The sequence below is a fragment of the Suricata suricatta genome, chromosome 2 (assembly GCF_006229205.1).
Source record: "Suricata suricatta isolate VVHF042 chromosome 2, meerkat_22Aug2017_6uvM2_HiC, whole genome shotgun sequence".
NCBI classification, from domain to species: Eukaryota; Metazoa; Chordata; class Mammalia; order Carnivora; family Herpestidae; genus Suricata; species Suricata suricatta.
The window spans coordinates 57302892-57319788 of record NC_043701.1 but is presented as its reverse complement, the minus strand read 5'-3'; the positions used below and the strand labels follow the sequence as shown (position 1 = coordinate 57319788).

At 38.7% G+C, this 16897-nt stretch overlaps 1 protein-coding gene across 2 annotated transcripts in view; it reads left to right on the top strand.

The window, feature by feature from the left end:
• SUGCT (succinyl-CoA:glutarate-CoA transferase) overlaps nucleotides 1–16897 on the top strand; it is a 749888-nt gene that overhangs the window by 310386 nt on the left and 422605 nt on the right. For both annotated transcript variants that reach the window (XM_029926667.1, XM_029926657.1), the window contains exon 10: nucleotides 11093–11164. In XM_029926667.1, coding sequence (XP_029782527.1) covers nucleotides 11093–11164 — 72 coding nt within the window. The remainder of the gene's footprint in view (nucleotides 1–11092; nucleotides 11165–16897) is intronic.

The window sequence follows — 16897 nt, the reverse complement described above, 5'->3', positions numbered from 1 at the left end:
CTTTCTTGAACCATGCTTATTTAAGTTTTCCACACTCTGTACTGACATTCTGCTATCAACTGGCCCTGTACCCCACTGCCTTGCGTCAGGTCTAGTGGCCAGGTCTCATGTCATGGCCTTCCTTCCCCTAGTCCTAATCCACTATATTTTGTCACTGATAAATCCTGAGACATGCTGGAATTAAAATATGTTTTGAAAACTTTTTTGTCAATCCACTCTCTACACCACATTAGAATATTCTCATTGTAATTAGAATTAATATCCTTTTCTAGCTTGATTTTTGGCTTGAAAGTGAACCATGGTGGCATCTTGAATGAAGTTCTGGTCTATGAATGAATGCTTTAAAATAGTCTGAAGTAAATGTAGTCTATTTGTCAGAAATGATATTTTCATGAATAGTACATAACTATTATGGGATTGTGATTGTTTTAACATGTTTGAGATAAAACAAAGAGAAGTTTGAAAATGCCTTGAAGTGCTCCCAAAAAATCAATGACTTATCCAGGATTTTTTTGTTAATTACCTTTAAATGATAGGCGCTTTCAGCAGGCTATTTCAAATAATCTGGCTTGTTATTCTTTATAATGAAATCAATTCAGGATCATCATCAAAACCAGTTTCTGGCCCATACCTTCTAGGGAAAGGAGCTCCATGTGCCATTTTACATTGTGTTTAGTATGCATGATGACTCCCTTTTTGAATAACAGTAGGCTTTCATGACAAAGGACTTCTTATATAAAAAAAATAGTATCCATTGATAGTTTGGGAAGAATATTAAAAAATTTACAGTTTCCACTTTCTTCTTTCCACATTCCTATAGACCCAGTATCAAAAACTGAGTGATTGAAGATCATACATATGTTTGATTTGAGATGAGATTTAATTAATTTGAAGAACCTCCAGTATAGTTTTGAACATTCAAATTTCCTGTGGAATTAGCAAATCCTGGCCTTAATCTGGGGTGGCAGGAAATCAGCACATAATATTTCTTTCAAGGTTATTCTAAATTTCAAGGAAAGGGTTTGTGTTTAGAAATCGGTCTTCAAAATGGCATATTCATGATGAAAAATATACAGACAAAGCCAAAGAGGTAGTAGGTGAGATTAGGGACTCCTGGGTTCATTTACCACTTGTTGCATGGTTTCATTTCATAGATGACACTGTTTTTGAGCTGTAAGCAGTCTGTGCCTCACTGCCATCTGGCTCAGCCAGCTTCGGCACCATAAGGTGAACTGAACTGTTTGTGGTAGGAAATAGTGCTCTATATTTGTCACAATGTACTAGCACAGACCCAAAGTCGGTAACTGCTTGACATTCCAGAAAACATTCTCATGGCAATGAGTTGAACTTCATGGAATGTCTTTTTCCAGTGGATGATGAAGTCATTTAGCAATAGTTACCTTTTGTGGAAGAAAATCTTGTTAAAAATTAGGTAGCCCTGGGAGGCCTGAGAGTTTGTGTGCTTGTTTTTGAAGTAGACACAGCACTGCTTATATGTACTTGATTTAGACCAGAGGAAATACTGAGGCATCAATATGGTAGCTCAAGAAGGTGACATAGGAAGTTTCAATTTTATTTTTCTCCTTTTTCCATTTGCCTATCCAATATATTGAGTTGGTGTAGAACTTCGAGGGGTCCTTCTGTGGTTTTATCTGTAGCCAGCTTAATAATTAGGAGATTATTGATTGGGTTAGCTGGCCTGAAAGCTGGGAAAGCAGAGCACCTTGGAAGCAATAGAAACTTCCAGATTTACCCTCTTAGGCCTCTGGCTTCATGTCTGCTCAGCATTCTCTATTCCTATATCTTCTATTGCTACCCTTGAGTCTCTCAGGTGTGGTCCCATTTTACATGTGACACTGCTTTAACCAGGGCAACGAAACTCTGACTCCCCATGCCTTCTTGTCTTTACATGTCTCCCAATTTGCTTGTAAGTGGTGCAGTTTCTTTGGCTGGTCCAGTCCCTTGACCCATCAATATTTTCTCAGCCTGAGAAACACCTCCTTCCCCAGGAGAGGAGGTTCATCATGAAGTGGAATGTGAAGACAACTGTGCAGTTTCTGCATGGTGTCCCCACCAGTGAAACTCATCACCCCAGAGAAAGCACAACCCATGGTAACAAGCATAATAAAACCTGGTCTCCTAAGAGGAATGACTTGGTTTTGGCCTTATCCTTTATTGTTGTTATTGTTGTCATATTTTTTGTTTTGTTTTGTTTTTTAAAATTTTGTTTATTTATTTATTTAAATTTACATCCAAATTAGTTAACATATAGAACAATAATTATTTCAAGAGTAGATTCCAGTGATTCATGCCCTATGTATAACACCCAGTGCTCATCATAACAAGTGTCTTCCTTAATGGCCCTTACCCATTTAGCCCATCCCCCCCCACAACCCCTCCATCAACCCTCTGTTCTCTGTATTTAAGAGTCTCTTATGTTTTGTCTTCCTCCCTGTTTTTATATTATTTTTGCTTCCCTTCTCTTATGGTCAGCAGTTTTGTACCTTAAATTCCACATAGGAGTGAAGCCATATGATATTTGTCTTTCTCTGACTAATTTCATTTAGCATAAGTTCTATCCACATGATTGCAAATAGCAAGATTTCATTCTTTTTGATTGCCAAGTACTACTCCATTGGATATATAGACCGTATCTTCTTTATCTGTTCATCTGTTAGTGGAGATTGGGGCTCTTTCCATACTTTGGCTGTTGTCGATAGTGCTTCTATAAACATTGGAGTTTGGCCTTTTCCTTTTAAAACTATAGGCCTCTGCTGCCCTCTCTCTAATATCATGCAGAAGCCATGGTTTATTGCCTCTCAAGGCCTAAATTTCTTATGAGAGAAACCCCCCAGCCATAGTGTTTTAGTCCAGTTTGATGCTTTTGATGTGAGTTCTCCCTGGGATGGAAAGCCTTCTGGCAGTTTGTGTGCATGTCATGTTGTCACTTATCTTGCTTGGTCTGGAGAATGAGGCCAACAAGGGAACAAAGAGAGAGAGAGGAGTCATTTACAGAGTAGATGAGGGCCCAGGACTTAGGATTCTCAGGTTTAGAATACATTAGGAAGTTCCTTTAAGGTAGGATGCAATTATTTAATAATAGTGATATTCAGTGAATTCTACCTTTTATTTATTTTTGAGAGAGAGAGAGTGTAAGTTGGGGAGGGGCAGACAGAGAGGGAGGTAGAGAATCCAAAGCAGTTTCCAGGCTCCAAGCTGTCAAGTGCAGAGCCCAACATGGGGCTTGATGCAGAGCTTGATGTGGGGCTCAGTGTGGGACTCAATGTGGGGCTCAAACTCACAAACTGTGACATCACAATCTGAGCCCAAGTTGGACATTTAACTGACTGAGCCACTCTGGTGCCTGTGAATTTTTACCTTTAGCAGCAACTAGTCTATGGATCTTACACTCTGGTTATCCCATCCCACTGCATCCGCTTCACTTAAACAAGCGGTGAATGTAGCATTTTACATTCTGACCATCCGCAGTCTCCTGTTCTTCCACCTTGCATGTACAATGACTCTCATTATTAAGTTCTTTGACTTCATCAGGTTCCCTTATCCCCTGACACCTTTCCCTTTGCCCTATCTATCACCTCTTCCTGTCTTCACTACACTCTTCCACATCCAGATAGTCCGTGGCTCATTACCCAAGAGCATTTTGGCTAGCTTTCTTATTTTCCTGCACCCATATCTTTTTTGTCATATTCATCTGATACAACTGTAGTAAATGCAAATATCCATTTATTTTATGTCTGTAACTGAGAGATGATGGAGAATATCACTCAGTTGGACTTTTAACACAACTGTGTTTATCTGGTCACCCTGCTGTCCCACTCTCTTCAATACTATAGTCTTACAGTCTCAGTCCCAACGCTATTCTCAGTTGATGACCTCACTCCTTATTCCATAAAAAAGTAGAAGCATCTAGTGGGAGCTTTCTCAGCGTCCCACCAGCGAACGAACATGGGTCCGGCATTGAGTCTGTGTTCATTCTGTGTGCTCAATGCTTTGCTTATTCTTATTCTTCATAACCAAATTTCCCAAACAAATGTTTGCATGTGCCGTCCCCATTCCTTAGCTGTTACTTAGTTCCTGATTCACTTCAGACTTCATTCAGTCCTCTCTCTGAAACCAGAACGGCATTTGCTAAAGGAATCAAAGACCACTTTGTGGGCATTTATTTTGATCCTCTTATTCTTGTGACTTACTCCTCTTCTGCTTGGACTTGAGATGGGGGTCATCTTCAGACTTATCCCTTGCCTCTCCCCACTCTTTTTTTCCCTGCTCTTCAGTCAAACTCCTTTCCTAAATGACTTCCTTTATGTGATGGCTTAAGTTATCAATTATAATGAACAACTCTCAAGTTTTATCTACAGTTCAGACTTTCAGCTGGTCACCAAGTTCTATTTATTTGGAATTTCCATAGGAGTATCTCAAAAGCTCCTCAGAGACCTAAATGTCACCATGACATCTTGCTCTCCCCTAGTCTTTAACTCTTGACCATCACATTCAAGTCATTACCAACTGTGGTAGGTTTTACCACCTAAATATTTCCTTTTTAAGTTTTTAATTGCAGTTACTTAACATACAGTGTTATATTAATTTCAGGTGTACAATATAGTGATTCAACACTTCCAGATACCACCTAATGCTCATCACAACAGGTGCACTCCTTGATCCCCATCACCTACTACACCCATCCTCCTACCCCCTTTCCCTCTGGTAACCATCAGTTTCTTCTCTATAATTAATAGCCTATTTTTTGGTTTCTCTCTGTCTCTCTGTCTTTTTTCTTTGCTCATTTGTTTTATTTCTTAAATTCCACATGAGTGAAATCGTATGGTATTTGTCTTTCTCTGACTGACTTATTTCACTTAGCATTATGCTCTCCAGTTCGTCCAGGTCATTGCAAATGGCAAGATTTCATTCTTTTTGATTGTTGAATAGCATTCCATTGTGTATATATACCACCTCTTCTTTATTCATTCATCAATCAATAGACAGTTGGGCTACTTCCATAATTTGGCTATTGTAAGTAATGCTGCTTTAAATATTTCTTGAATCTATTCCTTTCCATCTCTCTTGTCAGGACCCTAATCTAATACACCATCATTGAAAGTTTTTTAAGATAATTGCAGATTCACATATATTTTAAGAAATAATAGACACAGATCTTGTGTACCCTTTACTCAGTTTTACTCCATTAGTAAGTAGATGTCCTTTGATAGGTAAATGGATAAATAAACATCCAGATAATGGAATATTATTCCACACTAAAAAGAAATGAGGGATGAAAACCAACTTGGCAATAAATTATTAATAAAAAAAGAAATGAGCTATCAAGCCATGAAAGGGCATGAAGGAATCTTGAATGGATATTACTAAGGGAAAGAAGCCAAGCTAAAATACATACTGTATGATCCTACATACTATATGATCCCAACTGTATGTAATTCTGAAAAAGGCAAACTATGGATACAGTAAAAAGATCAGTGGTTTCCAGGGATTTGGAGGAGGAAGAGATAAATAGGTAGAGCACAGAAGATTTTTAGGGAAGTGAAAATAGTCTATATGATGCTAGGATGATGGCTAAGTGCCATCACACATTTGTCCAAACCCATAGAATGCACAACACCAAGCGCTGAACTCTAATGTAAACTACAAACTTTGTATGATCAGACTGTGTCATTGTAGGTATATCAGTTATAATGAATGTAGCACATTGGTCAGGAGTGTTGATAATGGGGGAGTCTGTGCATATGTAGGGGAAGGAGGTATATAGAAAATCTTTGTACCTTCTGTAAAATGTTTTTGTGAACCTAAATCTAATATTTATGTTTTTTTAAAAAGGACAAGAGGAAGCATCCTTGTCATGATGTTGATGTTCTGTAGTTTGACTATATCAATATCAATATCCTGACTGTGCTATTGCACTATAGTTTTATACAATGTCACCAATGGAGTAAACTGAGTGTTTTTTTCTGACCATATCTTCTCATTTCTTACAATATGGATGGACTGAAAAATTTCCATATTTTCTATTTCTGTTTCCTTTTTTCCTGAACAATTCTGTCTTTAAGTAATTTCTCTCTCTCTCTCTTTTTTTTTCACATTGTACTATTAGCAGTCAGAAGGAGCCAAGCTACACCTTCAACATTTTTTTAGAAATATCTTCAGCTTGGGGAACCTGGGTGGTCCAGTTGGTTAAGCATCTAACTTCGGCTCAGGTCATGATCTCATGGTCATGAGTTTGAGCCCCGCGTCAGGCTCTGTCCTGACAGCTCAGAGCTTGGAGCCTGCTTCAGATTCTGTGTCTCCCTTTTTCTCTGACCCTCCCTGCTTGTGCTCTCTCTGTCTCTGTCTCTGTCTGTCTGTCTCTCAAAACAAATAAATAAACAGGGGCGCCTGGGTGGCTCAGTCAGTTAAGTATCCAACGTCAGCTCAGGTCATGATCTTGCAATTCATGAGTTCAAGCCTCACATAGGGGTCTGTGCTGACAGCTTAGAGCCTGCAAACTACTTTGGAATCTTCAGAATCTCCCCTGCTCACACTCTGTCTCTCTCTATCTCTTAATAAATAAATAAATAAATAAATAAATAAATAAATAAATGTTAATTTTTTTTGAAAAAATAAACATTAGAAATATCACCAGCTAAATACCTAATCTCATTACTTGCAAGCAACCTTCCATAAAAAACTGGAGCACGATCGATTGCAGTGCAGCCCAGTTCTTTGCCACTTTGTAACAAAGATTGCATTGCCTCCAATTTCCAAATACTTCCTTATTTCCATCTGAGACCTCATCAAAATGGCCTTTCCTGCCCATATTTCTAAACATTCTGTTCAACATTCCTTAGGTGTTCTCTGAGAAGATTGAGACATTCTCTATAGCTTTCCTCTTTTCTTTCTGCGCTCTCAGCGGAGTTCCCTTGAACAGTCTGTTCATAGCAATGGAGACTTTTTCTAGCATAAACCCAGATCTCTTCCAGTCTCTACCCATTGCCTGGCTCTAAACTCCTTGCACATTTTTAGGTATTTGTTACAGTGGCACCCCACTCCTCAGTACCAGTTTCTTCACCCACTTGTGCTGCTATAATAGAATGTGATAGTCTATGTGGCTTAAACAACAAACATTTATTTCTCACGGTTCTTGAGGCAGGGAAGTCCAAGATCAGGGCACTGGCAGATTTGCTGACTGAGAAGGACTTACTTCCTGTTTCACAGATGGCCACGTTCTTGCTCCTGTTAATCTTCAAAATAAAACTGTCAGTTATCTTATCAGCAAAAATGGGTTTATTTGGGAATGACAGAGAACTACAACTCAGGATACATAAGCTACCGCAAAACCAAAGGCAAGTCCAACAAAAAAGGAGAGGAAAGTTGGGAGGGTATGTTTTGAATGAAAGTCTATTGGAGAAAAGCAAGAGTTCAGCATGATGGTAGTTTTTCATTGGCTGAGTTGCAGGAGCAGTTGATTTCTTGTAGAGGATTCAGTGGACAGGTGACCCTTGAACAACACGGGTGTGAATGGCACAAGCCCACTTGAAATTTTTTCAATAAGTACAGTATAGTACGACAAATGTATAATACTTCCTTATGACTCTCTTAGTAATATTTTCTTTTCTCCAATTTACTTTATTGTAAGAATCCAGTCTATAATACACACAAGATACAAAATATGCTAATTGACTATTCATGTTATTGGTAAGCCTCATGGTCAACAGGAGGCTATCAGTTAAGTTTTTGGGCATCAAGAGTGATATGTGGATTTTCAACTGTATGTGTGTGGGGGGGTTGTCATTGTTCAAGAGTCAGCTGTACACCGTTTCATGTGTGGCCTACAATTGATCATTCCCACAGTTTATGACTGTTCTGTTGGGGTCTGTAATTAATAGCTATTCTTGTAATTGAAGCTGAGTGCTGTGACTTTTCCTTTTAGTCTCCTGACTCCACTTTAGTGAGGTTTTCCTTTATTAATTTTCATACTCCTAATACCATCATATTGGTGTTAGGATTTCAACATGCGAGTCTGGGACATAATTATTTAGTCTTCAGGCAATACTTTTTTGTTTAAGATTTTACTTAAAATATATTTATTAAATAAACACTCTAGGAACAAATAAGTATTTAAAGAATGCAATCTTATCTTCATTCTTATAAATCTATTTGGTGATCTTTAATTGTGTTTGGTAGCTCAGCCGCTATGCAGTCTTCATTTTCTTGTGATTATTAACTAGTTATCTACACTTAAAATGGTAAAAGTTATATATTGGTAAAGACATTTCATGGCATAGCTAAGGGTTAAGGAAGGAACACTTCTTCATTAATTAAAAGGGAATGAGGATCTCTCAAAATGTAAACTTGCTGAGTTTTTTGTCACTAATCTAAAACTTTAAAGTTTATTTATTTATTTACTTTTATTTATTTATTTTGAGAGAGAGAGAGAAGAGAAGAGGAAAAAGAGACTCTAAGCAGGGGTGGGGCAGAGAAAGAGGGAGAAAGAGAGAATCCCAAGCAGGCTCCATACTCTCAGCGTGGAGCCTGATGTGGGGTGCAAACTCACAACTGTGAGATCATGACCCGAGCTGAAATCAAGAGTTGGATGCTTAACCGACTGAGCTACCCAGGCACCACTAAAAGTCTGAAAATCATTTTTCACTTTATACTCGGTAACATACATTGTTATTTCACATTACTTATCCAGTTCCCAACTCAGTTTTTCACTGAAAAACAAACAAACAAACAAAAAGAAGCAGACAACCTGTGTACCATCATGATTATCAATGGTTTATTGGGGCATCTCTGTTCAAAATCCTTTGATCCTCACTCACAGCTCCATTGCAGATTCCCTTTCTATAATTTGAGGAACACTAATGCATTATTTATAACACTAACTTTTGCCCTGTGAACAGGGAAGATAAACTTTTAAAACAGTTCATGTGATATCTTCTTAGTAGCATTCATTACCAAATCAAGCAAAAATGTAAATAGAATAAATCCTGTTAATAATGTTTTGCCTGAGATTCATTATAGCCATGATTCTATTACATGGCTGCAGTTATCTGAGAGATTTATTACATTTTATGACCATTTATTAATTGCCTAACATTCTTCAGATATCATGTTAGGCCTAGTAGGAAGAATAAAAAGAAAACATAGTTTATCAGCTTCAGTTTCCTGGCACCACACAATGGAACTTTCATTGATGATGGAAATGCTCTCTATCTATGTTGATATGACAGCCATGGCTTTTGAATGCTTGATATTGTGGCTAGTGGGTCTGTGGAATTGAACTGTTACTTTAATTTTTCTTAATAACATCTCTACTGAGATATACTTCATGTGTCATAATTCACTAATTTAAAGTATACATTACCACAATCTTGGAACACTTTCATCACCCCATCAAGAAACCCAGAACTCATTATTGGTTGCACCCCAAATTCTCCCCATATTTTCAGCCCTGGGTGGCCACTAATCTTTCTGTCTCTATGGATTTCTCTATTTTGGATGTATCATATAAATGCTATCACAATATGTGGTCTTTTGTGACTGGCTAATTTAATTTTAGTTTATTTAAATTTAATAGCCACATGTGGCTGGTGGCTATTATAAGAAGCAAGTGAACTGAAAGACCACAACAGATCCTTAAAGAAGGCTGAAGGCTAAGGAGAAGATAATCCTGAAAAACGGGGATGTGGAATACAGGTCAGAGAGATTGGAGATTAACCCAGATGGAGCCTCGTGATAAGACAGGTTCGTGGTGGAAAGGATGGTTAATGGCACTAAATAATACAGAGGGGTCAAGAAAGAATAGTTTCAGTGTAGTGATTGGATAAGAATCCTGATGACAAAGGGCATTGGCAGGTGGTGTTGGTGAAGAAGTATAGGCAGGTAGAATTTTATATCATTTAGAGATGGAGGGAAAGAAGAAGAATTTCAAAATACCTTGAGAAGGGTATCAGGATTGATGGAAATTTTGTTTTGTTGTTAATATTTTTAGTGTAGGCAAGGGCCTATATGTAGGCAGAAAAAAAAAGGACCTAGTGGGAATGAAGAGATTAAAGATGATTGAGCAGCGTTCTGAAGGATGTGAGTGAGGGGACCAGGGATATTAGCATAGGAGCAAGTCCCCGCAAGGAAGATTGAAGTCATCTTTCTCAGAGGCAGGAGTAAGTAAAGAAAAAGTACGTGAAAATACAGAGCAATGTTTACATAGAAAGGAAGGAAAATAAAGGAACACATTTACTTAAAGAAAGTGGGAATGATGCCTTATGTGGGTAAAGTTTGGTTCCTCCAACCACCACTGAGGTCAAATGTGGAGATGGGAGTTCTCCAAATGGTCTAGGGCTCTGGAAGGTGAGAGTGAGAGTATACATTACTTATCTTCTTGTTGCTGCTCAAATGAGTGTGTCTCCTAGAAGCAACAAACATTTTCAGGTACGTAAAAACCACATGAGGTTCAGAGATCCGAAGTTTACATATGAGATTTTCAAAGATAAAATGTATCAGGGTACCCATCCTCTCTTCCGCCTTCCCTTCCTCCCTCCCTCCCTCTTTCATTCCTTTTGTCCTTCCTCCCTCCTTCCCTCCCTCCCTTCTTTCCATCCATTTATTTTTCTTACAGTTTGTAGAAAATAGTGTATCCTTTGCTCTTTATCTTCCAAGGAAAAATGGAAACAAACAAAATACAAAACTTTGGAAAAACCCAACATTAATCCATGCTATAACGAATACAGAATTTCATGTTATGCACTATAATAAAGTGATTTTAGTTTAGTTTAGTATCTTCTTTATTTTTCCAAGCCCCCTTCCCCCAAGCCATGTTACAACAGTTAGTAGAAGAGCCAGGAAGTGCTTTGAAAATCCCAAATTAACAAAACAACTATGCAAATATAATAACAAAGTATACTAATTAATTAATATTGATTTAATTAATAATTTGCTTTAGAGCATGTTGTCTGTATAGAAGTTTTAGAAATTAAAGCTAACTTTTATGGCATTTTCAATATGCGCAGTTATATATTCATGTATTTATGTATTTGTATGTATATATGTATGTACTTATGTATTTATTGATTTCTTTTAGGCTTTTAAAACCAAGGATGGATATCTTGTAGTTGGAGCAGGAAATAACCAACAGTTTGCTACTGTGTGCAAGGTAATCCATAATCACTGGGATGGGCAGATGATCTGTGCAATGACTCATTTTGTACAAAGCCGGGAAAGTTCAATTTGGCCTAGAACAATGTCCTTAAGTCTACAGCCAACTCCAGACCCCTGCCTTCACACCTAACAGTACCCCATTTTTATACTTACAAATGCTAAGGACATGGTCTAAATTAGTATTCTGACTATATATATTTTTGAGGTATTTGGCTGTATTTTGAAATGAATCATAACACATAGTAGCCTAAATTATCCTCAAACATGACCTGACTACCAGTCCAATGAAAAAAAAGGAAAGAACAAGTTCATTTAATAGTTTTCTTTAATGTTTATTTATTTTCGGGAGAAAGAGACACAGAATGTGAGTGAGGAGGGAAAGAGAGACACACACACACAGAATCTGAAGCAGGGTCCAGGCGTTGAGCTGTCAGCACAGAGCCCAATGTGGGGCTCGAACCCATGAACTGAACTGTGAGATCATGACCTAAGCTGACCCAGACATTTAGGCATCCCAAAAAAATGCATTTAAAGGGAGTTTTAATGCCAGGATATTTTTCTTTTCTCTTTTCTTCCTTCCTTCCTTTCTCTCTCTCTCTCTCTCTCTCTCTCTCTTTCTATAACAACATGAGATCTATTTAGGCCCAAATACAATATAATACCAAATTTATTGTATTAATCACTAGAAAATTAAAAAATTCAAATTAGCCTTTCATAAGTACTTCTGCAAAATTCATGTTTTAAGGTGTTAACGATTAAGGTTATATTAAAAACGTTGTTCCTCACCTTTTCGAGAAAAGGCATTGGAATAATTTGAGATAATTTTATATTGAAGAGTTCACAATTTTGGCATCACTTAGACTTTTTTTAATTTGATGTCTTTACTACTTACCTGGTTTTGGGGGAGGGGGTTTGTTTTTTGTTTTTATTTAAGTCTTTGGGTTCCTGTTCACATTTTCCAGTTCTAATCCCAGAACTCTGGTCTAGCTTTAAAAATATGCATTTAAGTTTTTATTTTAATTTTTCTTTCATGTAGGGGAAGGGCCTCACCTGTTGAGGATGTGTTTTGGATGGGGGGGGGTTATTGTTTTGTACTCTTCATACATACCACTATGAGCTTCTGGTTTCATTAAAGATGCCTGAGAATCCCTTAGAGGAACCTCTGTATTGCATCTACTTACCATGCACGAAAACTCTTTATCGTGGGGCCTCTTTTGTAGGATAGGGGAGGGAGTGCAGCTCAAAACCACAGCAAAGGGGTGGGAAGTCCCAGGGAGAAGGTGACAAATGGAGAGCTCCTATTGCAGGGCGGGCCGGAACATCTGAGGTGGGGAAGAGGGGCTTTCATAGCGGTGACTCTGAGTAAGTGTAGAGAAAATTGATTCAAACATTTGATCCAGGATCAAAGAATCTTTATTATGAACGGTCAATGTTAAAAATATGAAACATACGGAAGCTGTTGCCTGTGAAGTCATTTGCGTACTCTAGCTGCAGAGATGTAAAAGCCAGTTCATTGCTATAAATGAGTACAGATTTTCTTCCTGGGCCATATGTTTTGGAGTTCTCTCTCTCCAGAAAGGGGGGTGGGGGTGGGGGGGCAGAAATTACTGGTTGACATATTCTTCACTGTTGAAAATAACTGTACTGAGTTCTTTTTATTTTTGATTCATTACTGCTGATCAGTTTAAAACTTTTGAACTTCCTCATAAATATCCATAAGAACATTTTTTTGGAAAAGATTTTTATTTCAAAGCAGAATATTTGCCGTAAGTCTGAGTACTAAAATATGACTTACTGTTGATGGTGTGTTAGGATAAGTTTGTTTAAAAGGAGACCATCAGAGGCTCTTTGAGAGTGGCACACTTGACCTTGTTTTTCCATATGTGAGTTAGGAAAGATAATCCTTGTTGTGAGCCCATAAGACAATATCTATCAAATTCTTTGAAATACTCAGAAGAAAAGTTTTATGTATCCAGGATGTTAATGCGATTTACATCACTTGCTAGGCATCTTGAACAAACATTGCAATCTGATTGATTTTTTAAACCTTCATTATTATATCCTTACTTGTAAACTTACCCTAGAAAACCTTTTAACCTAAGAAAAACGATCTGTTCCCTTATGCCATATATAGTGGGTTTCTTCTAAGCATTTTTTGTTCAGATTTATCTGTTGCTGAGGGGCTTGTCATTCAAACCAGCCTTATAGAAGAAGAGGTCCCAGGTTTTCACATGAAGCCCATCAACTGTTCTTTTGCCAGTTAAGAGATAGAGTGGGTTGGGGTGCCTGGGAGGCTCAGTCCGTTGTGTTCGAATTTGGCTCAGGTCATGATCTTGTGGTCAGTGAGTTTGAGCCCTGTGTCAGGCTCTGTGCTGACAGCCTGGAACCTGCTTCGGCTTCTGTGTCTCCCCCTCTCTCTCTGCCCCTCCTCTGCTCACGCTCTGTCTCTCTCTCTCTCTCTCCCTCTCTCAAAAATATATAAACATTAAAAAAAAAGATAGGGTGGCTCTACCTCCTAGGGAAAAATATAGCAGTATTGTCTGTGATGAATGAGTAGAATTTACTTGGACCTAATCTCTTTCCAAAATTGAATTTGATATACTGGTTGACTAATACTTCTGGGAGAGGGGTCCTATTAAGGAGCTCTTATTTTAAGGAATTAGGGTAAAATCAAGAGCAATTGGGTTCAAGGCTTGGGGTTCAGAAAATCTTCTTGCATATAAACTGAACCTTGGCTTAGAACAAATCCCTTTTTATGTCTCTTAACGTGATACAGAAGAGTAGGCAACATGAGCATATGTAAGCTATTTTAAGCTGATTGATGCCAACACTAATGGGTATTCCTATTTGAAGTACATTGACATCCTTTTAAAAGTCATTTAGACTGAAAGTTTCTTTTATTGGAGGCAATATGCATTGGTTCTCAACTTTACCATGCATAGGAAATCTCCTTGAGCTTCATACCCAAAGATTACGACCTAGTATGTCTGAGGTGGGATATGGGAAACTTCAGTTTTAGTAAGCATTGTAGTTGATTTTGGAGCAGGTGGTCTGAGGATGTTATAGTATAGTTCTAAGGCATTCTGTGTGTCTTGGAACTGGTCAGGTGACCTCTGGCAGAATACTTAATCTTTGCTAAGCAACTGTGTTCTCATGACAAAATGAAGCTTATAATACATAACTATGCTAATATAGAACTTTTGGGGTTTTGCAAGAGTAAGGTTGGATAAGCAAAATAGTCTGTCCACTCCTGGCTCCCAGGATGCACTTAATAAATGTCTTCTAGAAAAATGAGGTTTGGAGGGGTGCCTGGGTGGCTCGGTCAGTTAAGCAACTGACTCTTGATTTCAGATCAGGTCATTATCTCATTGTTTGTGAGACCTCGCCTCCTGTAGGGCTCTGCGCTGATAGCATGGAGCCTGCTTGGGATTCTCTCTCTCCCTCTCGCTCTCTGCCCCTCCCTGCTCACTCGGTCGCTCTCTTTCTCAGAATAAATAAACTTAAAAAACCTGGTTTTGGAGATTCTGGTTCTGGTTAAGATAGAGTAAGCAGACTTCTCCCTATCTCTTCCACTGAATGCAGTGATAAAACCTGGATAGAATGCATGGAACATTTATGAGGGGGCATAAGAGGGCTCTGAAAAGTAAGTAGTAGGAGGAGAATTGGGGAAAAATACCAGAATTTAAAGCACTGCTAAGGCAGTAGTAAGTTTCTCTGTGATGACTTCCTTAACATGGATACAGTGGAGCCTGAAACATGCAAGTGGGCACAAGGGAACAGAGCTGAGCCCTATGAGATGCCCTTCCTTCCTGGACTGAGGACCACAAAAGTGAGCTTTCATAGAGAGAGTGTGGAAATCCTCCGTTTTTTCTCCCTCTCCATTTTCTCATGCCCCACTCCACAAACAACCCTGTAATGGCAGGAGCAGATGAACAGGAACTAACTCTGAGGACAGAGAACTTTCCTCTTTATCTGTGAGCTATGATCCCCAAGAAAGAGGGGTGAATCCTTGTTGCCTTTATCCTTTGCCTCCCACTGCTTGGCCTCCACCCTGCTAACTAAAGGGGAGCCCCAGGGAACTGGAAAGAGACTGCAGAGAGGCATGAGCTTTGAAAAGCGATTCTGAAAGTTGTTTGTTAACCCCTCACTCACCTCTAAGTTGCACAGACACTGATCTGGTGCTAACCAGCATACCAAAGGAGTTGAGAACTGAGTAATAAACAGATGACTGCCCAGGTGGCAGCATGACCATTAAGTGGGGCACATGTGGGACACACTCAGATAGTGCTGCCAGGGCTTTCATAGCTCAACTCCCACAAGAACCAAAGCAGACCAAAGGTGGTTGGGACTTGCAGCCTGGACCTATCCAGGTCCACTGCTTGCTAATAAACCCAGTAACAACAAAGTTTTTCTGTAGGATTTAAACAAGACTCAGAGGCTCATAATATAATATTTAAAACGTCCAGGATACAATCCAAAATTACTCAGCATATGAAGAACCAGAGCTTGCATGAGAAAAGACAGTCAATAAATGCCAATGCCAAGATGACACAGATGTTGGAATTAATTTACAAAGGCTTTAAAACAGCTATTATAAAAATGCTCTGATAGGCATCACAGACATTGTTGAAATAAATGCAAAAATAGAAATGTCCCACAAAGAAATAGGAGATATGAAGAAGAACCAACTAGAAATTTTAGAATGGAAAAATACAGCCATCAAATTAAAAAAAAAAAAAAAGGATCTCCTCAGTGGGTGAGCCCAATAACACAATGAGGATGACAGAGGAAATAAATCATGGAACTTGAAGATAGCTAAGTAGAAATTATTCAGTCTGAACCACAGAGAAAATAAAAAGGATAGTTCCCTCCCCCAAAGTCTAACATTTATGTCATTGAAAGCCCAAAGCAGAGGAGGAAGAGTACATGCTGAAAAAATATTTGAAGACATAATTGCTGAAAACTTCCCAAATTTGGCAAAAGATAAAAACCTACAGATTTAATAATTTCAGTGAACCCCAAGTAGGATCAGCCCTGGGAAATCCATGCCCAAACACACCCATGCTTGCCCACTGAAAACGAAAGACCAAGGCAAATGTTTTGACAGCACCCAGAGAAAAATGATATATTACCTGTGGGGGACACAGACTCAACTGACCGCAGATTTTTCATAAGAAACTGGGAGCCCAGTGGGGATTGGCGCAGAAGTGTCCACTCAGAACTCTGTATCCAGTAGAAGTATTCTCAGGAAATGGAGGTTAATTAGAGAATTTGCCCTTCCTGCCTCCCAGCCTCCCTCTTTCCCATCCTTCTCTTTTGAACAAACCCCTGCTTCATTATTTCTTTTGGGGGAAAGAGCACCTGGTTGGAATGCTTCATATGGATTTAGTGCTCAGGATGTCAGGCACTTGAGCAGTGGCAAGGTCTCCTTCTGTCCGAGCAACACTGTTTCAGGCAGGTAAGGAATGGTTGTGGTCACAGCACCGGAAGCAAAGCAGGACATTTTGAATGGCAGCATGGCTGAACACAGAATAATAATTACTGAGACCCACAGTTTTGTGCCAACTTTCAAAGAGAAAAGAACTTTAATATGTCAGATTTAGAGATGTCTGAGGACATCCTGGTTCCCATTGAGTAAAATCACAAAATCACTGAGTGTGTTTTTTTTTTTTAATGTTTATTCATTTTGAGAGACAGAGAGACAGAGCAGGAGTGGGGGAGGGGCAGA